The sequence below is a fragment of the Protopterus annectens genome, chromosome 2.part0 (genome assembly GCF_019279795.1).
Source record: "Protopterus annectens isolate FY-2018-M chromosome 2.part0, PAN1.0, whole genome shotgun sequence".
NCBI classification, from domain to species: Eukaryota; Metazoa; Chordata; order Ceratodontiformes; family Protopteridae; genus Protopterus; species Protopterus annectens.
In genome coordinates, this window is record NC_056728.1 from 396240971 (window position 1) to 396258559 (window position 17589).

Below are 17589 nucleotides of genomic sequence, written 5' to 3' on the forward strand. Positions count from 1 at the left end.
TTTAAGAGGTATTTGCTTTCCACAAGTAATACAATTATTAACTTTTACTGACATCGGTGAGGAGCAAGAAAAAGTTTCCCCAACGGGGTACTTAGCTTTAAGTTGAAGACTTCGGTTCTGAAACTTGAAAATGAAAATTTCAGGAGTCAGCCGACTGGCACTTGCGAACTGCTTCTGCTTCGGGCACCGCACGGCAAGAAAGACTGAGGTAATGACATCGGCTGCATGTTTTATACCCCTGACTACCTGACGTCATGGAAGAAGGGACAGAAACTGACGCAGGACCCAAGACTTTTTTAATCAGGCTGACTGAGGGCAACCGGCCAGCAGATTACCCAAATGTAATGACTGCAACAGTGAAACACGAAGAACATCATCCAACTTTCAGAAGTTAAACAAGTGCTTCTCAGATCAGTCAGATAACTTCTCAGGCACTACTGCCATTAAACAACACTCTCCAACATCTTAACTGTGTTAACTACCAGGTTAAAACTACAATGTTGTACTTTATGTTCTGGATATAACATTGTCTACTAAAGCAACTTTATCACTTAAGACTTACCTTTTAATAAGAGTTGCAAAACACTCAAGGTTTTTAATACAGGCTTATAGCAATATACAAATAGTCTTCGGCAAATAAGATTTTGGTTGTACATAAGTTATTTAAAAGGTTTAGCTCTTTTAACTTATTAGTGTAAAAGTAAAGGCACTACTAAATGAGCCAATTACCCAGACCTAAACGTGAATGTCACAAAAAGTTTATTACTTAACAAAAGATACAATAAAAACTGGAATTAAATTTGGTCCTGAACATTACAAACAGCCACTATTGCAACAGCTTTTGAATAAAATAATGGTTTGGTTAATCCCTGGAATGATTTGCAAGAACAAACAGTGGACTGCTGTTTTACTTGTGTTTTATGGAAAATGTGTAAGTATAGTACAGTAGTTTGTGCTTTTTTCAGTACTACCAGAGTACTTTGCAAAGGCAGTTCAGTTGTCTCTTCCACACAGAGCAAGCAAAGCTGTTTCATACTCTCCTTTGGTTCCTTCAGCCTGCAGTTTAAAACAAACAGAAAGACATTTAATACATTTAAAGTTACTGCAAAATTGGTCAAGGCTGACACAACAAAACCTTCCAGTAAGCTTCGTTTGAAATTCTAATTTTGTATACTGACAAAGACAATGGGCCTCAACCAAACATAACGAAAAGTAAATATGACAAAAATGACATCACTACTGAACAAATGACATACACTATATGAAATAATCACAAGATCTGCAAATAATGCCACTTAATTAGCAAAGGCCAGAAAAGTACAGTTGTCTGCAGTTACCATAAATGTAAATGTTCGAGTCTATTCACTGTTGTAGTCCTGACTTGTGAGATTTCCCACTGTGGAAGCCCTTGGCCAGCCCAACTGCCAGACTAAAACTCTTCCCTCCTCCTATGACCAGCAGATGCCTTTGTCTGACATCAGTACGATGGGGTACAAGTGCAGTCCGCCAACATCAGGACCTCAGTTTTTTTCTTGCCCCTTGAAGTTTGCAGCCCCTCATCAGGAACAGCAAGTCAAGAACAAATGGTTAGGGCAGGGATCCCTAGTTAGGCAGGAGTGAAAAGCAGGGGTCACAGGTAAATGAGAAATAGAAGTAGCCACCCAGTAGGCTATGGAGGGAAGGAGGGAGGGAAAGAGGACTGCAACAATGAATACACTTGAACATCTACATTTACAGGAAGTGTACACATCTGTACTATGTTCTTTGTGAATCAATGTTGCAGTTCTGACTTGTGGGAAGATTCCCAAAGCTGAAAAGAAGGGAGGTGGTGAAGTAAAAAGAGAAGAAGTTTTCTAGGGTGTGATGCCCATGCCCTGGCCCAGCAATCAAGGAGCCTCAATCCTTACCAATAACACCAGGAGGAAAGGATAACAAATACACACAGTAAAGTGCAATTTCCCTTAAGAGCACACAGAGATCACAGTCAGTCTGGTTGCTCCCTTGCTCTCCAGGTCTCCAATAAGACTCCCCACTGGCAAAGCTATAGGGTCCACATCTCAGCCCAGTGGCAAGCTAAGAAGTACAGTTTTGTACCTACCATAAATGTAGATGTCCGAACTGGATAGCATCTGCAGTCATAACAAATGGGTTGTCCTGTCGTCAGGCAGCCCTTCCAAAGTCCGGGTCTGGCTTCGGCTGATGTCGCGCTTCACCCGACGTCATCTCTGCTGGTCTTCGGGTATAAAGGCATCAGCCGACGCCATTTTCCTCAGTGTTTCTTGCCCCAGATGCCAATTGCCCTCTTGGAAAGCTAAATTTTGGATAAATGCCAATGTTTCCAAAATAGTAGAAGGCAAACACAAATAATAAACATGTATGTACATATATACAAACAAATACACCATAAGAGACTCCCCCCAGCTAGCTATTAGGAGGGTAAGTACCCTAGGAGTACCGCAGAGGGGAAGGAGGGAGGGTAATCCTGACTGCAGATGCTATCCAGTTCGGACATCTACATTTATGGTAGGTACAAAACTGTACTATGTCCTTCATGGATGCATCTGCAGTCATAACAAATGGGTAGAATACCATAGCCAAACTAGGGAGGAGGAATAATAATTATGGTGTAGTCAGGATCCCTTGCAGTACAGCAGTGGCAAACCCTGCTCGGGATCTAGAATATAGAGGTAAATTATAATGCTTGGCAAATGTATGCACGGAGGTCCAAGTAGCCGCCTCAATAATGTCCTTGGTTGCCACTCCTCTTAAGAAAGCTGTGGTAGTGGCTGTAGCCCTTGTAGAATGAGGTCTTATGTTCTGTGGAATTGGTTTTCCATGGTAGGAGTAACAGAATCTTATGCAATTTCCTATCCATTTGGAGATTGTCTGTTTGGAAATTGCTTTTCCTTCCCTTCCTGTTGCATAGGCTACAAAGAGCTGGTCAGTTTTTCTGTTACCTTTGGTTCTGTCCAGGTAGTAGCATAACTGTCTATGTACATCCAAGGTATGCATTATTCTTTCGCCTCTGTTTTGTGGATTGGGAAAGAAGGTAGGTAGGTGGATTGCCTGGTTTAAAGACACTCTGGATACCACCTTAGGCATAAATGTAGGATTAGTTCTCATGGATACCCTATCTTGATGGAAGATTAGGAAGGGTTGCACTGCCATTAAGGCCTGTAGTTCCGAAACCCTCCTTGCTGAGGTAATAGCCAGCAGGAAAGCAGTTTTCCATGACAGGTGTTGTAGATCTGCTGTTGCTGCTGGTTCAAACAGAGGTAGTGTCAACTTTTCTAGTACAAAATTCAAGTCCCATGCTGGTAATGGTGGTTTCCTAGGAGGTTTTACATTCTTGATCCCTCTGAGAAACTGCCTGAGTAGAGGATGTGAAAAGACAGGAGGATCAAAGCTGTATTCTGCTGAAATAGCTGATGCATGTATCTTGATGGAGGAATAGGACAGGCCTGTATGTAGAAGCTCTGCCAAGTACTCCAGAATGTTAGCAATATCTATGTTTGACACATCTTTTCCTCTTTCAGTACTCCAAATAACCTTTTCCATTTTCCTGCATAGTTCCTTCTTGTTGAAGGTCTGCGGGCTTCAAGGATAATGTCTTTAACCCTTTGTGAAAGGTCTGGGTTAGTTACTGCTATGTGATGTTCCAGGCAGTCAGTTGCAAGGTTTTTAGGTTTGGATGTATGATGTTGTAGTTGTTCTGAGTTAACATCAGAGGCATCAGGGGTATTGACCACATTTTCTCCCGAGACATGCTCCTCAGCAATGGGTACCAGTGTTGTCTTGGCCAGTTCGGAGCTATCAGGATTATCTTTGGACGTTCCTCTTTGATTTTCAGTAGTACCTTGTGTATCAAGGGAAGAGGTGGGAATGCGTATGCTGTCAGGCCTTTCCAGCTGAAGGATAGAGAGTCCACCTTCCATGCAAGTGGGTGAAATGTCCTTGTGCAGAATTTTTTGAGCTGATGATTTTGTGGGGAAGCGAATAGATCTATCTGTGGCATTCCCCATTTCTTTGTGATGGCCTTGAAGATGTCCGGGTGTAGCATCCATTCGTGAGCATCCAAGGTTGTTCTGCTTAAAATGTCTGCTAGGGTGTTCTCTTTTCCCGGTACAAATATTGCCTGTAACTGGATGTTGTAGCTGAGAGCCAGATTCCAAAGGTCCAAAGTCATTCTGCATAGGGGGTAAGAATGAGTGCCTCCCTGTTTGTTGATGTACCACATGACTGTGGTGTTGTCTGTCCTTATCATCAAATGGCCTTCTTTGAGGAATGGTCTGAATTTTAGGATTGCCAGTTTTACTGCCAGCATTTCTTTTTGGTTTATGTGCAGGTGCAGCTGGTCCTGGGTCCACAGTCCTTATTTGTCCAGCATGTGTGGCCCCCATCCTAGGTCTGAGGCACCCGTAGTGATGGTTTGGTTTGCTCGAAAGTTGTGGAAGGGTAAGCCTGGATTTGACTGGCATGCCAGAGGAACTCCTGTTTTAAGCATGGGATTAGTGGTATTTCTGTTTCTAAGCTGTGCCTGTGTTGAGACCATAAATTCTTTAGGTACCACTGTAACTTTCTCATATGCAGTCTGGCATGTGGGACCAAGATTATGCATGATGCCATGAAGCCCAAGGCCTGCAGAACTTTTCTTGCTGTTAGTTTGTTCTGCTTTGTTAATGCTAAGAAGTAAAGAGGGAGTTCTTTTGTTTTTCTGCAGTTAGGAATGCCATTTGTTTTACTGTGTCCAATTCGCCCAAGAATGTTCTTGTCTGGGATGGGATCAGCCTTGACTTTTGAAAATTGACTGTGTATCCCAGGGCTTGTAGCAAGTAAATGACCCTTTGTAAATCTGTTGTCAGCTTGCTTTTGTTGTCCGCTTGTAACAGGCAGTCGTCCAGGTATGGATAAATTTGAATTCCCTGTACTCTGCAGTGAGCGATTACTGATGCCAGGCATTTTGTGAATACTCTGGGCGCAGTAGATAAGCCAAAGGGCAATGCTGAGAATTGATAATGCTCTGATCCTGCAAGAAATCTGAGGTATCTTCTGCAATTTGGTTGAATGGGGACGTGCAGGTATGCCTCCTTGAGATCTAGAGTTACCAGCCAACACTCCTTGCCCAGCATGGGAAGAAGTTGCTGTAGGGTCAGCATTTTGAATTTTGGGACAATGATGTATGTGTTTAAGATGGACAGGTCGAGAATAGGTCTCCAGTTTTTTTCTTTTCTTGGTACTAGGAATAGTCTGGAGTAGAATCCTTTGCCATGTTCTGTTATTGGCACCCTTTCCACAGCTCTCATCTTTATTAATTCCGCTATCTGGTGCAGGGCTTCTATTTTTTGATTTGGGGGCAGGTTTGGCATTCCTCTTTTTACTGGTAAAGTGTGGAAGTGGAACCGGTAGCCTTGGTCTATGGTTTGCAAAATCCACTTGTCTTTTGTAATATAGTGCCAATTTTTCGAGAATATAACTTTCCGCCTAATGGTGCTGCTATTTGCTCCCTGGTAGGCGGAGATAGAGCCAAGTCACTGAGATTGTCCTGTTGTAGTGGCAGTGGTTGTGTCTGTACCTCGGTTATTGCCTTGCCACTGTCGTCCTCTGTAGGCACCTCCTCTGGATTGATTTCTGCCCCTAGAGCGTCTGTTCCTGCCCCTTTGGGATCTTGTGGAGTCAGGAAAGGACCAATTTTGGCAGGCCAGTTCCTGCTAAACCTTGGGGGCTGAACCTGTAGGAAATCTTTAACTGTTTGTACAGATTTTGCCTTCTCTTCCATTTTCTTCATTACCTGCTGGGCAGGTTCCCCAAATAGACTGGCCTTATCCATAGGAGCATCCAATAGCTTAGCTTTAACATGATCTGGCAAGACCTGTTCTTTCAACCATGCATGCCTTCTTATCACTGTGCCAGTCATGGCTGATCTAAATGAAGCCTCCAGTGCATCATAGCCACATTTTAAAGAATGGTTACTAACCTGTTGGATGTTATTCACCATTTCTAATACATATTTCTTATCTAAAGATTCATCAGAGGACAGCTTTTTAATTAACTGATCAAGCATAAACTCTTGGTATTGGATCATGTGAAAATGACAGTTTAAAGCTCTAGCTGAGAGAGTAGCAGAGGTGTAGACTTTTTCCCCATCTCTAAGGACCTGGATTCCCTTTCAGAGGAATAGGGTTTTTGCTGTGGTCGAGGCTACTGCCTTAGGCCCCTGGGATATAGTTTGGGGTCTGCAAGTGGGGCCTTGTATAGGTGGTGATGAGTGTCTGGCACCCTGTAAAATCTATCTGGTTTGGCAGGGGCTGGAGGTAAAGAATCAGGTGTAGTGCAGACATCATTAAATGCATCGTCCACAACAGGTAGGACAGGAGGTATAGCTAAGGGCCTATGTTGTGGTAAGTGCAGAAAAGTCCTAAGCCTTTTCTTGAATCTGAGAAATCTTGTCCCTGCCATTGGAATTGTTCTCTCATGGCATGTAAGGTTTCCCAAAGGAGAATTCCTCTGGTGGAGAGGCAGCTGGAATGGATTCTTCAGCATCTGAATCTTCATAATTGGAAAAAGGAGCCTCTGGCTGGTCTGTAATGTCTGAGTCATCCGCAGAATCATCAGAGGACACAGGCTCGGGGGGCTCTGCTCTAGGTCTCTTTTCTGGTGGCTGAGAGGCCCTGTCTGGGTGAGATTGGGATCCCTAATTAAGGATATTAAATCTTCTGCCAGAGTAAGCATTTGTGAACTAGAAGTGGGCCTGAGTGAGGGTGGTTTAACAGGCACTGATTTAGCTGATTTGGCTGCTTTAGCCCTGGCAAAGGCCTTAATAGACATGGCTGCAGGAGGCCTAGCAGCACCACGTGCTGGGGTAGAGATATCCAAGGGGATGGTGTCTGATAGATCAGTAGGAACCACAGTTGTAGGTAAAATTTCTGAGGCTGATTCAGGTAAGGTAGCAGGAGCCTCAGTAGTAGTCATGGATTCGGCTGAAGATTGACCAGTTTTCTCGGTTTCGGCCAAAACCGAGACACTCGCTTGCTTAACCGTGGTTTCGGCGAAACCGCGGACCCAGTGTCGGTCTTTTCTTTGCGTTTTTAACAATTTGGGTAGTCGGAGGATCCGGCGGCATAATGTACGCAAAATCTGCCCTGAAAAACTGTTCAGCAAACTCCGACCGACGCCTAAGCGTTCGTCGGTTGAAGGAAGCACAGGCCGAGCAGGCTGCTACGCCGTGGTCTGGGCCTAAGCAAGGCAAACAGTAAGAGTGGAAATCTTTATGAGGTATTTGTTTCCCACAAGTTAAACAGTTATTGACTTTGTCTGACATCGGCTGAGGCAAGAAAGAGTCCCCAACGGGTACTTAGCTTTTAGAAGTCTTGAGTAGTATTCGGTAGTAGTAATCTCTGGATCTGACCGACCGGCGCTGCGAACAGCTTCTGCTTGCGCCACGTGGCAAGAAAGACTGAGGAAAATGGGCTGATGCCTTTATACCAAGACCAGCAGAGATGACGGGTGAAGCGCGACATCAGCGAAGCCGGACCGGACTTTGGAATCCGGCCGACCGAAGGGCTGCCTGACGACAGGACAACCCATTTGTTATGACTGCAGATGCATCCATGAAGGACATCCTCCAGCACCCTCTCTATCCAGTCAGTGCTTTGTGTCCCTGCCCAAGTAGCTGTCACACACACACACACACACACACACACACACACACACACACACACACACACACACACACACACACACACTTTGAGAAGAAATTATTCAACCACACAGACACTCCTGAGGAAGGCTGGCACTAGTTCCCCAGCTGTGCCCCTTTTTCCCAGACTATATGGTAGTACCAGTTGCCACCACCCACTAATATTTATCAGCTACTCAAAGGCCCTTAAGAGGGTGTCCAATTATTACTGTGCAATATTAATATCCAGTTGGTAAGTGCGACTAAACAGTCAAGGCTTACTAATGTGACTTGGTACAGGATCACTATATACATGCAATGTACTCTAGAACTTAAATTATGTCTACACAAAACAGCCACAGTTGAAAGGTTAAATAATAAAAACACAAGACAATACTTTTTACTATACAGTGCTTGTCAAGAGTTCAGAGATCACAGAGAAATACTAAAAATAATTCAGCAGTACAGTTCTGACATCACAGAAAAACACAGTCTAATCTTTCTAGTTTCTAGCTATTTCTAAGAGAAAATACAATTCTAAAATAACTTACATATAGAGCAAAGGCAGTGCTGAGTTGGACGGTCAAGACAAAAATGCTTAAAGCTCTCTGATTCTCTCTTGTTTTTAAAATCACATTCCTGGTTCACATTACATCATTAGTCACACTTCCCTGGGTTCCCAGGCTAACAGGCTACATTCTTTAGTAAGCTCACACCAGGTCAGGAAGCAAAGCCATTAAGGACATTTATGCATGCAAATTCTGGCCTTAAAACAATAGCAAGAATTACTTCATCTAGACCGGCCGGAGCCATGTTTACATCAAAGGGTCACAACATGCTTTACTTGGTCAGTAGAGTGCACTGTTGTTACATAGGGTAATAGAGGAAAAGCCTGAATTGGAGTAGAAGGAGGCTGACAGTGGTACTGCCTAGTGAAAGTGTGCTCAGAAGATCAGTTGGCAACCTCCCCCCACTCTTGGTAGGTGCGCCCTTCAGGGAGGTAGTAGAGGACCCAGTTGCCCTAGGTATAGGGGCCTTACAGTTATGGGAGTGATCCTTCCCTGATGATTGTAGAAAAAGGGTGGTACAGAGAGAGAGAGAGAGAGAGAGATCCCTTTGGAAACAGTTTGCAAGATACAGGATCTCCTTCAGTGCTGATAGCAATGGCATGATTCCATTGGTCAGATTTTCTGATGTGTTTTATTTTGGCCATTTTCTAGGGTAGCACCCTATGGACGGTTGAGAAACGTAGGATACTCTTCCCCAAGTACTGTGTGTTTGGAGAGAAGAAAGATAGATGCCTGACTAGATAAAAGGAGGGATTAGTCATCGGTTTGGGCTTGAAGGGAGGATTAGGCCTGAGATAGGGATTCTGTCAGGACGAAAGATGACGAAAAAGGTTCCCCTGCCATGACAGAGCTGGAGAGACAGTTTATAAGCAGGCATAGTTCCATGCCAGAAATACTAAATTTTCATGAGGTGTAAATCTTTTCTGGGACAACAGTTAGGTAGTAAAGTGGTGTATGATGTCCCTTGGGGGGCAGAATTGGAAGGCCCTTAGAAAAGAAACAGTGTGGCTAGTGGGTTGGAAAAGGTAGGGGTGCAGGAGGGGAAGTAGGCTGAAATAGATGAAATCTGAACCTTGCATGATGAGTAAGAGAGGTCTAGTCAAAGAGGATTAAAGAGTATGACCAGCTGACAGGGATCTTGGCCCTGATGGGGTCCTGATAGGGCTGCGCATCCCCAGTTCAAAAATCTTCCTATTATGTTGCCCAGGTTTTTCTGGAGCTAGGCCTCCTGGCTTTTCCTAAGATGTTCTGCACTTGCTAATGCAGTGAGGTTGGGGGGAGGGGTAAGTGTTACCAGGATCAGAACCCTGGATCACCTATGTTCTGTCTCCAAATTCAGGGCACTTGCATCCAGTGCCACAAAGACAGTTGCAGGGCCCCTCCCCATGACAGAGTAACCATCCGGCTAACAGATACAGTGAGACGGTATGCTTCAAGCTTATAGAAAGAGGGGCTATGGAGAAGAAAGTACCACAGTAGATTTGGCCAAACTGGTGCTATAAGGAAGGTCCTGGGCACTCTTCCTTGATTCCTAGGTTGTCTTGGGAAGTAAGGCATTGTTATAAATGCCTACATGAATAAGACTGTCCATGAGAATGAGAAGGTGTTTGTAGCTTTGAATGAAAAGGGGTTGTTCTTGAAGCTAACCTTTTCAATGGTGTGTTTTCACTGGTGGAGAAGAATTCTATCTGTGGGGTCCCCATCCCTTGGCTATTCTGAGAGGAATCTCCCGAAGCAGTTGCCACTTGAGGGTGGCTGCAGGCTTCTGCTAATTTGTTTGCTAGTTGGTACAGCATCCCCTGGGATGTACTGAGGCCACCAGTGCCATCCCACAGAGTTAGCTGGAGCGGACTGTGATGCCCAACCTCATTGCAAGGCGGTGATGGCAGGGATTGGTTTTCCAAGGAATGTAGGATTTGTTAAACTTTGTTTTGCAATTTAGGAAAAAAAACATGTAGGAGAACAGCTTGAATTGAAGAGACCTCTGATACTACCTTAGGTATAAGAGAAAAGTTAGTTTTGAGGGTAACTCTATCGCAGTGAAAAACAATGAAAGTTTTTTTGTACAGCAGGGCTTATAGTTCTGATACTTTTAAGGAAGCAGAAGCTGCTGGCTCAAAACATGTCAGGGTAGTTTTTTTTTCTAATACATACTTTAAGTCCAAGAAGGGACAGGGTTTTACAGGGAGGTGTACAACCCTTTTACGTTGGGGTAACAATAGATAGGAGGAAGCAGGGAAGGCAGGAAGAGATAGCCAAAGCATGCACCTTAATACTGGAATAAGAAATGCCCCGGTCAAATAATCCTGAAAAGTATTCCAACACTACATTAATGCTCACATGAGGAGGTGTGACACCTCTGACTAGGCACCAAACGTTTTCCATTTGGATTAAGTATGATTTCCTGGTAGTTTTTCTTGCCTCTCTCAGGATAGATAGCACTTCAGGAAAGTAGTTTGCATTGTTGGGAGTTAAAATCCAATCCTCCATGGTATTAGTTTGAGTCCGTTCATGTGGATGGATGAATGACAGACTCCTTTTTCTGGATGAGTACATATATCACCGATAAAGAATACTGTATCCACCTTTACTAAGGGTCAACAGGAGGCAGAATCAGTGCTGCCTTGGCCAGAAAGGGAGCTATGAGCATCATGTTCAGCAAGTCTGACCTCACTTTAATCGGTACCCTGGTTGTCAAGGGTAAAGGAGGAAAGGCATACAGAATGAGGCCTGTCCATTTGAAAGAGGAGGCACCAGAACATTTATAGTTGTCTGTTCTGATGAGAGGCAAAGATCTATCTCTTCAGCATCCATTCTCTGTGGTCCAGTAAGCCTCTGAGCAGGGACCTACTGGACCACATCCATTTGCTGTGGTCCAGTAGGTCCCTGCTCAGAGAGTCTGCTATGGTGTTTTTTTGGATAGGGATATAAAATGATCTTAGTGTCAGATGCAATTTCTGTGATAAGAGCCAAATCTTTAATGCCAAACTGCACAGGGAGTAGGAATGAGTTCCCCCTTGTTAATGTACCACATAAATGTGGTGCCCTGTCCAGAACTTCAGTGCTCCAGGTTTCAGGTTGCTTTGAAAAGCTTTTATAGACAGAAAAAATGCCAGCATTCCCTTCTGGTTTATGCACAATTTCCTTTGCTTCTGGGGTCCAGACAGCATGCACTTTCAGGAGTCCTAGGTGTACTCCTCAGGCTATTTATGGACTTTCTCAGGTGATGGTTTTGTCTGTCTCAGGTAGAGAAAATTCACCCCTGGGTTCTGCAGGGTGGTTTCTTTCCACCAAAGTAGCTCTTTTTTTAACCAGGGTAGAAGAGGCAGCAGGTTTCCAGGTGTTTACAATGTTGTTCCCAAATATTTTTTAGGAACCAGTGAAGTTTTATCATATGCAGTTTTGCAAGGGGAACCATTAAGTTCCAAGATGCCATGTGTCTCAAGGCTCTTAGATATTCCCTTACAGAGACTGTCTCTCTTAGAAGTAGGCTGTGCAAACAGTTTGCCAAGAAAAAAAACTTGTCTTGAGGTGGGAAGGCCTTTTGTTGTACATAATGTATTAGTGTGCCCAGAAAGAGAATTCTTGGCTGAGGCTGAAGAGGGAGCTTGCAGAGACTGAGAGTGAGGCCTACCATCTGGAAGCAGTTCTTGGTGACTTGCAAGACTGCTTGAAGTTCCAGGATGGATTTTCCCTGGAAAAGTCAGTCATCCAGATAAGGGTAACTGTGAATACCTAAGGTTCTGCAATGGGTTATAACCAATGCTAGGCATTTGTTTAAAACCCTGGCAGCAGTTGGTAAGCCAAATGGTAAAGCACAGAATTGGTAGTATAATCCTCCTGCCACAAACTGAAGACATCTCCTCAGCACCTTTGCAATAAGAACATGGAAGAAGGTGTCTTTCAGGTCTAGGGTAACCATGTAGGCTGCTTGAAAAATCATGGGTAACAGTTTTTGTAGGGTTAACATTTTGGATTTGGAAATGTGCAGAAAACTGTTTCATTTTGACAAGTTTAAGATTGGTCTTAAGATTGGTCCTTGAGTAAAACTCTGCGCTCCTCTCTTGCAGGGACTGGTTGAATGTATCCTTGCTGCAGAAGTTCTAGTAAGATGGGGGAAAGGACCTTCTTGGTCTTTTGGGGACTTTGGCATAACTAGGAAGAGAGAACTTTCCCTGAACTGAATGGAATAACCTTTTTCTATGATATTAAGGACCCCCGGCCCCCAGTGATGAGTTTCCACTGCTGAAGGAAGGTAGAAAGTCTCCTTACTAGAGGGAGGTGAATGGAGTGAGTTTGGGGATACCAGAGGCTGTCTGTGTGTTATATACATAGTCACAGCTGCTCTCTGGAGACAGGGTCCTTGAATCCCCCAAGTGCAGGATGTTGTTCAGGTTGTCACCTTCTAGTCTGTCTTGGTCTCTTGATTCGGGGTACCCCCCCCCCTTTTCTTGTCTTAGAAGCAGATACCAAAATTTAGAAGGATAATTCCTGTTATATCTAGGTATAGAAGACAAATACAGTTATTTTACAGTTTTGATTTGTTTCCCCTTTTTGTCCAATTTCTCAAAGACTTTCTCAGCAGAGGGACCAAATAGGTACTCAGTATCCAGTGGGGCATGAGGAGTTCGACCTTTACTTGGTCTGGAAGTAGTTGAGTCCAAAGCCAGGTGTGCTTACAAGTGAAAGAACCCATGGCAGCTTCTCTACATGATGCAGCCAATGCACTAAGACCACATTTCAGTGATGTCTGGATACCTGGCATGCTAATCTACCTGTCTTCTGTACTTATGTCTGTAGGATCTTGCCTTTAATGCCCTCTACCTTAGCAGATATACAATTCTTTTTTGCCAAATATATCCAATAGTCTACTATCTCTGTCATTATTTATTTATTTTATTACTTATTGGCATTTGTTTACAGGGAAAGTCCACTGGGCCAAAAGAGCTAATTTTTGGTGGAGGCCTGGGGAGAAAAGCTCCACAAGGCAGTTAGTATAACAGTACATAAAATTCAAAGCAGTTAGTAGACACAAGCAGTATTATACAAAAACAGAAACTTTTAAACAAAAATAGAATAAGATGCATGTACACATATATGTACAAACTAATACAGTGAGAGATACATACTAAAGCAATCATATTATTATACATTTAGAAATATTATAGTGATAAAAGCAGTCATATAGAAATATTTACAAGGGCTTTAAGAATATCAGCCAGCACAACAGTGCCAGGCAGTGTGTAACTGAATCATTACCTGATAGTAGGGCATAGCTAGATAAGTTATACATCTTTTAAGTAGTGATAAAGGAAGACCTGAAGGTGAGGATGTAAATTAAGGTGAATATGACTTAGGGTGTGAAGAATCAGGTTATGGAAGGATGAGAACTGAGGCATCTGCATTGCCATAGGGTAGAGAGGTGTTGCTGTGGAGATTTTTTGAAGGAGGAGATATTGCTGGAGGTTCTGATAGCTTTTAAATAAAGTCCATAGCTTGGCAATAGAGAAAGAACAGAGTATGTCACCAGCTGGGAGTTTTGGTTTGTCTACTTGCAGGAGAAGTTGATTTTCAGATCTGAGTGGCCCATTTGGCTGGTAGTGGGTTAAATATAAGAAAGGGCTGGGCAATCTGAGGATTTGTTATTGGTAAGGAGAGGAGCACCATACAGGCAAGAAAGCAACAGAAAGGTTAAGACAAGAGTATGCTTTGCAGAGCAGTTAAGAAAGTGTTTATGTCTATACAGGGTGCCTAGTTTTTGATATTATTGTGGATATGGAGGTCAAATGTCAGGTTTTCATCTAGAATAACTCCTAGTAATTCAGTGTGGAGACAAATTCTATAGTGGTGTTGTTTTGAGAATGAATGGTGAAATTTCATTAGGCAAAGAGTGTTTAGTTGCACCCCTAGGGACACACTTGGTGGATTCAGTAGACACTAATGAGGGATCTGCTTGTGGATTCTTGTAGAAGTACTTGTGAGTGTCAATCACTCTATAGAAATGATCCAACTTTCTAGGGGCAAGTGGCAGGGAGACAGGCTGCAAAGAGATGGCATCAAAGACACCACAGAGAAATATATAAACCAGAGTAATAGCCAGCGGTCTGAGGGATAGCAGGCTTAGAAGATCTCTGTAGTAAGTTTGTGCTTGACAAAATTGTTTGCTCTCCCAAATAAATGCTCCCTTCATCTTGAGTAAGGTATCCACAACAGATACATCCTCAGGGCAGAGGTCATCTACAAAGACTGCACTGGTATCATCTGCTTACTTTCGTCCTTGCTGTGCAAAATGACTTGGTTTGCCATAAACCATTTTCTGCTGACTACCTTTTTAATCATCTGGCCTGTTCTGAGGACAGCAGTATTGCTCTGAGAATAGTTTGCATTATCTGAGCTGGCTACCTATGGCTTTCCTACCCATCAATGTTGAAAATATTCTAGTACTTTATTCCATGGCTATGTGACTGAATTTTATGAGGCTATGTATGCTGTGAGCAATGCCTGAGCTGCTCTGAACTTCTGTTTTCAAGAACATTTCCATCACACTGGTGATTTTGCTTTCTATAAACTATAGCAGAGTTATAACTGGTTCATCTAGCACCCAGTGCATTACCCAATCTGGTGCCCCTCAACTTTAAGTTGAGACCCCCCCCCCAAAAAAAAAAAGGTTCAGTTCCTGATCTGGTGCTCCTCACTAAAGAAGCAAACTAGATACAAATAGATTAATTCTTCTGGATCTAAAAAAAGGTCTGTTCTCCAAACTGGCACCCCATCCATTTCTGAGCTCTCCATCTGGTCCTCCTCACTAAGAGGTAAGCCAGATACATTCTTTAAAGTGTGTGTGTGTTTGTGCAGGGGGGCTGTGTCAGCCCAGATGTTCTAGACCCTAACTATGATGCACGTGACCTAAATTCTAGATGACCCTACACCTGAGAAAGATATGGTGACCTATGGCCTGCTCTTATATACTGAGGGGAGAGGGTGTGGGACCCCTTAAAAGTCTAACCTGAGGAGCAAAAAAAAAAAAAAACCTAAAAAAACAAGCAGCTACAATTATATCACACATGAAGTGTTACAGTATTAGAATGTATTTACATACCAGCATTCTATATAAATTAATTTTGGTACTGCACTGCTGACTGACTGGCATCTGATGATCTTGACCCCTTAAACCTTGTGCCTCAGGCGGCTGCTTCTTTGCCCACCCAAGATACAACTCAGAGCTACAGTTATCAGTTTTAGGCCATGAGCTACAAAAGCAAGTTTCAGCTCTGCTTCCACAAAGAATATAATCTGAACGTGACTCCCATCTAGCTAAAATACCTGCCTTCTCAAAAACAGCCTTCATAACTTTAAAGTTTTTTTCCTTTTGAATGTCTTTTAATAATTTATACTGCATTTCCTTTAACCTTTGCTACCAGCTTTGTTGTGTAAAACCTGCGTCTGGGAAGTCATTTTTGGGACACATACCAACAACAGTTTATTCAAGGATTCACATACAGCTACAGTAACATAAAGAATCAGTAGTGGATAGATACTAGTGTTTATAAAGTATTATCAGAGGGAACAAGAAAAAGAAATGCTTCAACTAAGTCTGAAAAAAAGAGGCTAGCCTGAGTTCAAGTGATACAACTGTTACAGCTGCAATTTGTTTTCAAAGAAATGACTTTGGAAGGCTTTCTTATAACCACTCATTTTAAATAAATATGTTTAATTATAGGAAGTAAGGAGTTCTGTAATATGGATGCCAAAGTAGGGTACAAGTATTTTCCAAAACAGTTTTGACTGAATCAAATAAAAATTAGCAAGATGAGGATTAAGATAATGAGATGATGCATGATTAAGAGCCAAATGATTGAATATTTGGAAAATGACAACTCTACACGTCACTTCTTCGGGTTCCAATTCCACAAATGCGGTTTCACTGGAAACCCAGATTCAGCAAAACTGACTTTACCCTTTTCCCCCCACTATTATGTTACTGTGAAATTGGTATACATAAGGGGGTGTGGGGGCAGTAACCTCCCTGCAAATAAAGCCTTCCTTTTGGTTCACTGAATGAGTTTTGTAAGCCCATAAAGTTACACAAAGAGATTATTGCTAAGGTCATAAGAGGACTTCTACTCTACAGTCAAATCTCCCACAACAATCAGGTGACACAACATTAACGGATAATCATAAGATGGTGTAATTCACTTTATATGAGCAAGGGGGAGTACATATGCAGACGACAAATACACCTTTTCACAGAATTAATCCTAACAGATATGAGAGCTGAGTCCCTCTGGATGGCAGTGGAAAGTTGCTGAGAGAAAGTACATTTGTGTACACTTACCATAAATGTAGATGTTCGAGTGTATTCACTGTTGCAGTCATCACATTTGGGTTATCTCTGCCAGGATAGCCCTCAGTCAGCTTGAATACCAGAGGCTTAGTATTTCTGCATCGCTTGCTCTCTCTCCAGGACTGACGTCAGGTCATCAGTGGTATAAAAACAGACAACTGATGCCATTACATCAGTTTTTCTTGCCCTGTCAGGATCCCCCAGTAAGGAGCTAGGTCATGGTGGAAGAACACCACCATTAGAAATAAATGCCAAAAATTCGTTGTAAGGAGAGAGAGAGAGAGAGAAGACAAGGGGGGCGGAGGGAGGGAAACCGGGACTACAACAGTGAATACACTCAAACATCTACATTTATGGTAAGTGTACACAACTGTACTGTGTTCTTTGTGTTTCACTGTTGCAGTCATCACATTTGGTTTGATTCCCAAAGCTGAAGGAAAGGGTGGAGGCAGTCAAGAAGACTGGGGGCTGGCTAGGATGCCCTGCAGGATTGCGGTGGCAAAGCCTGCCCTGGAATTGGAGAAGATAGGCAGGAGGTAATGCTTTGTGAAGGTATGAACAGATGTCCATGTTGCAGCCTCCAGGATGTCCCTGGTAGGGACCCCTCTGAGGAAAGCTGCAGAGGTGGAGGTTGCCTTGGTGGAATGTGTCCTGACCCCTTGGGGGAGGTTTCCTGTGCTGTTCGTAGCAGAAATTGATGCAGTGTGCTATCCATCTGGAAACTGTCTGTTTGGATATGGCCTTGCCCTCTGCTGCTGCAGCGAAGCTGACTAGAAATTGATCAGTTTTTCTCAAAGATTTAGTCCTGTCTAAGTAGAATCTCAGCTGTCTGTGCAAATCTAGAGAGTGCAGAATCCTTTCCCCTTTGTTTTGTGGGTTAGGGAAAAGGGTAATCAAATAAATGGATTGGTTGAGAGCCACACTGGACACCACTTTTGGCATGAAGGATGGGTTAGTCCTGAGGGAGACCCTGTCAGCATGGAAAATGATGAAGGGCTCTA

General features: G+C 43.2%; 1 protein-coding gene across 1 annotated transcript in view; it reads right to left on the bottom strand.

The window, feature by feature from the left end:
- Positions 1-742: 742 nt before the first annotated feature.
- LOC122793103 (annexin A1-like) overlaps positions 743-17589 on the bottom strand; it is a gene marked incomplete in the record, with an annotated part of 731647 nt that continues 714800 nt past the window's right edge. Inside the window, 1 exon segment of the mRNA XM_044060835.1 lies at positions 743-1056. Within this exon segment, the coding sequence (XP_043916770.1) occupies positions 994-1056 (63 nt within the window).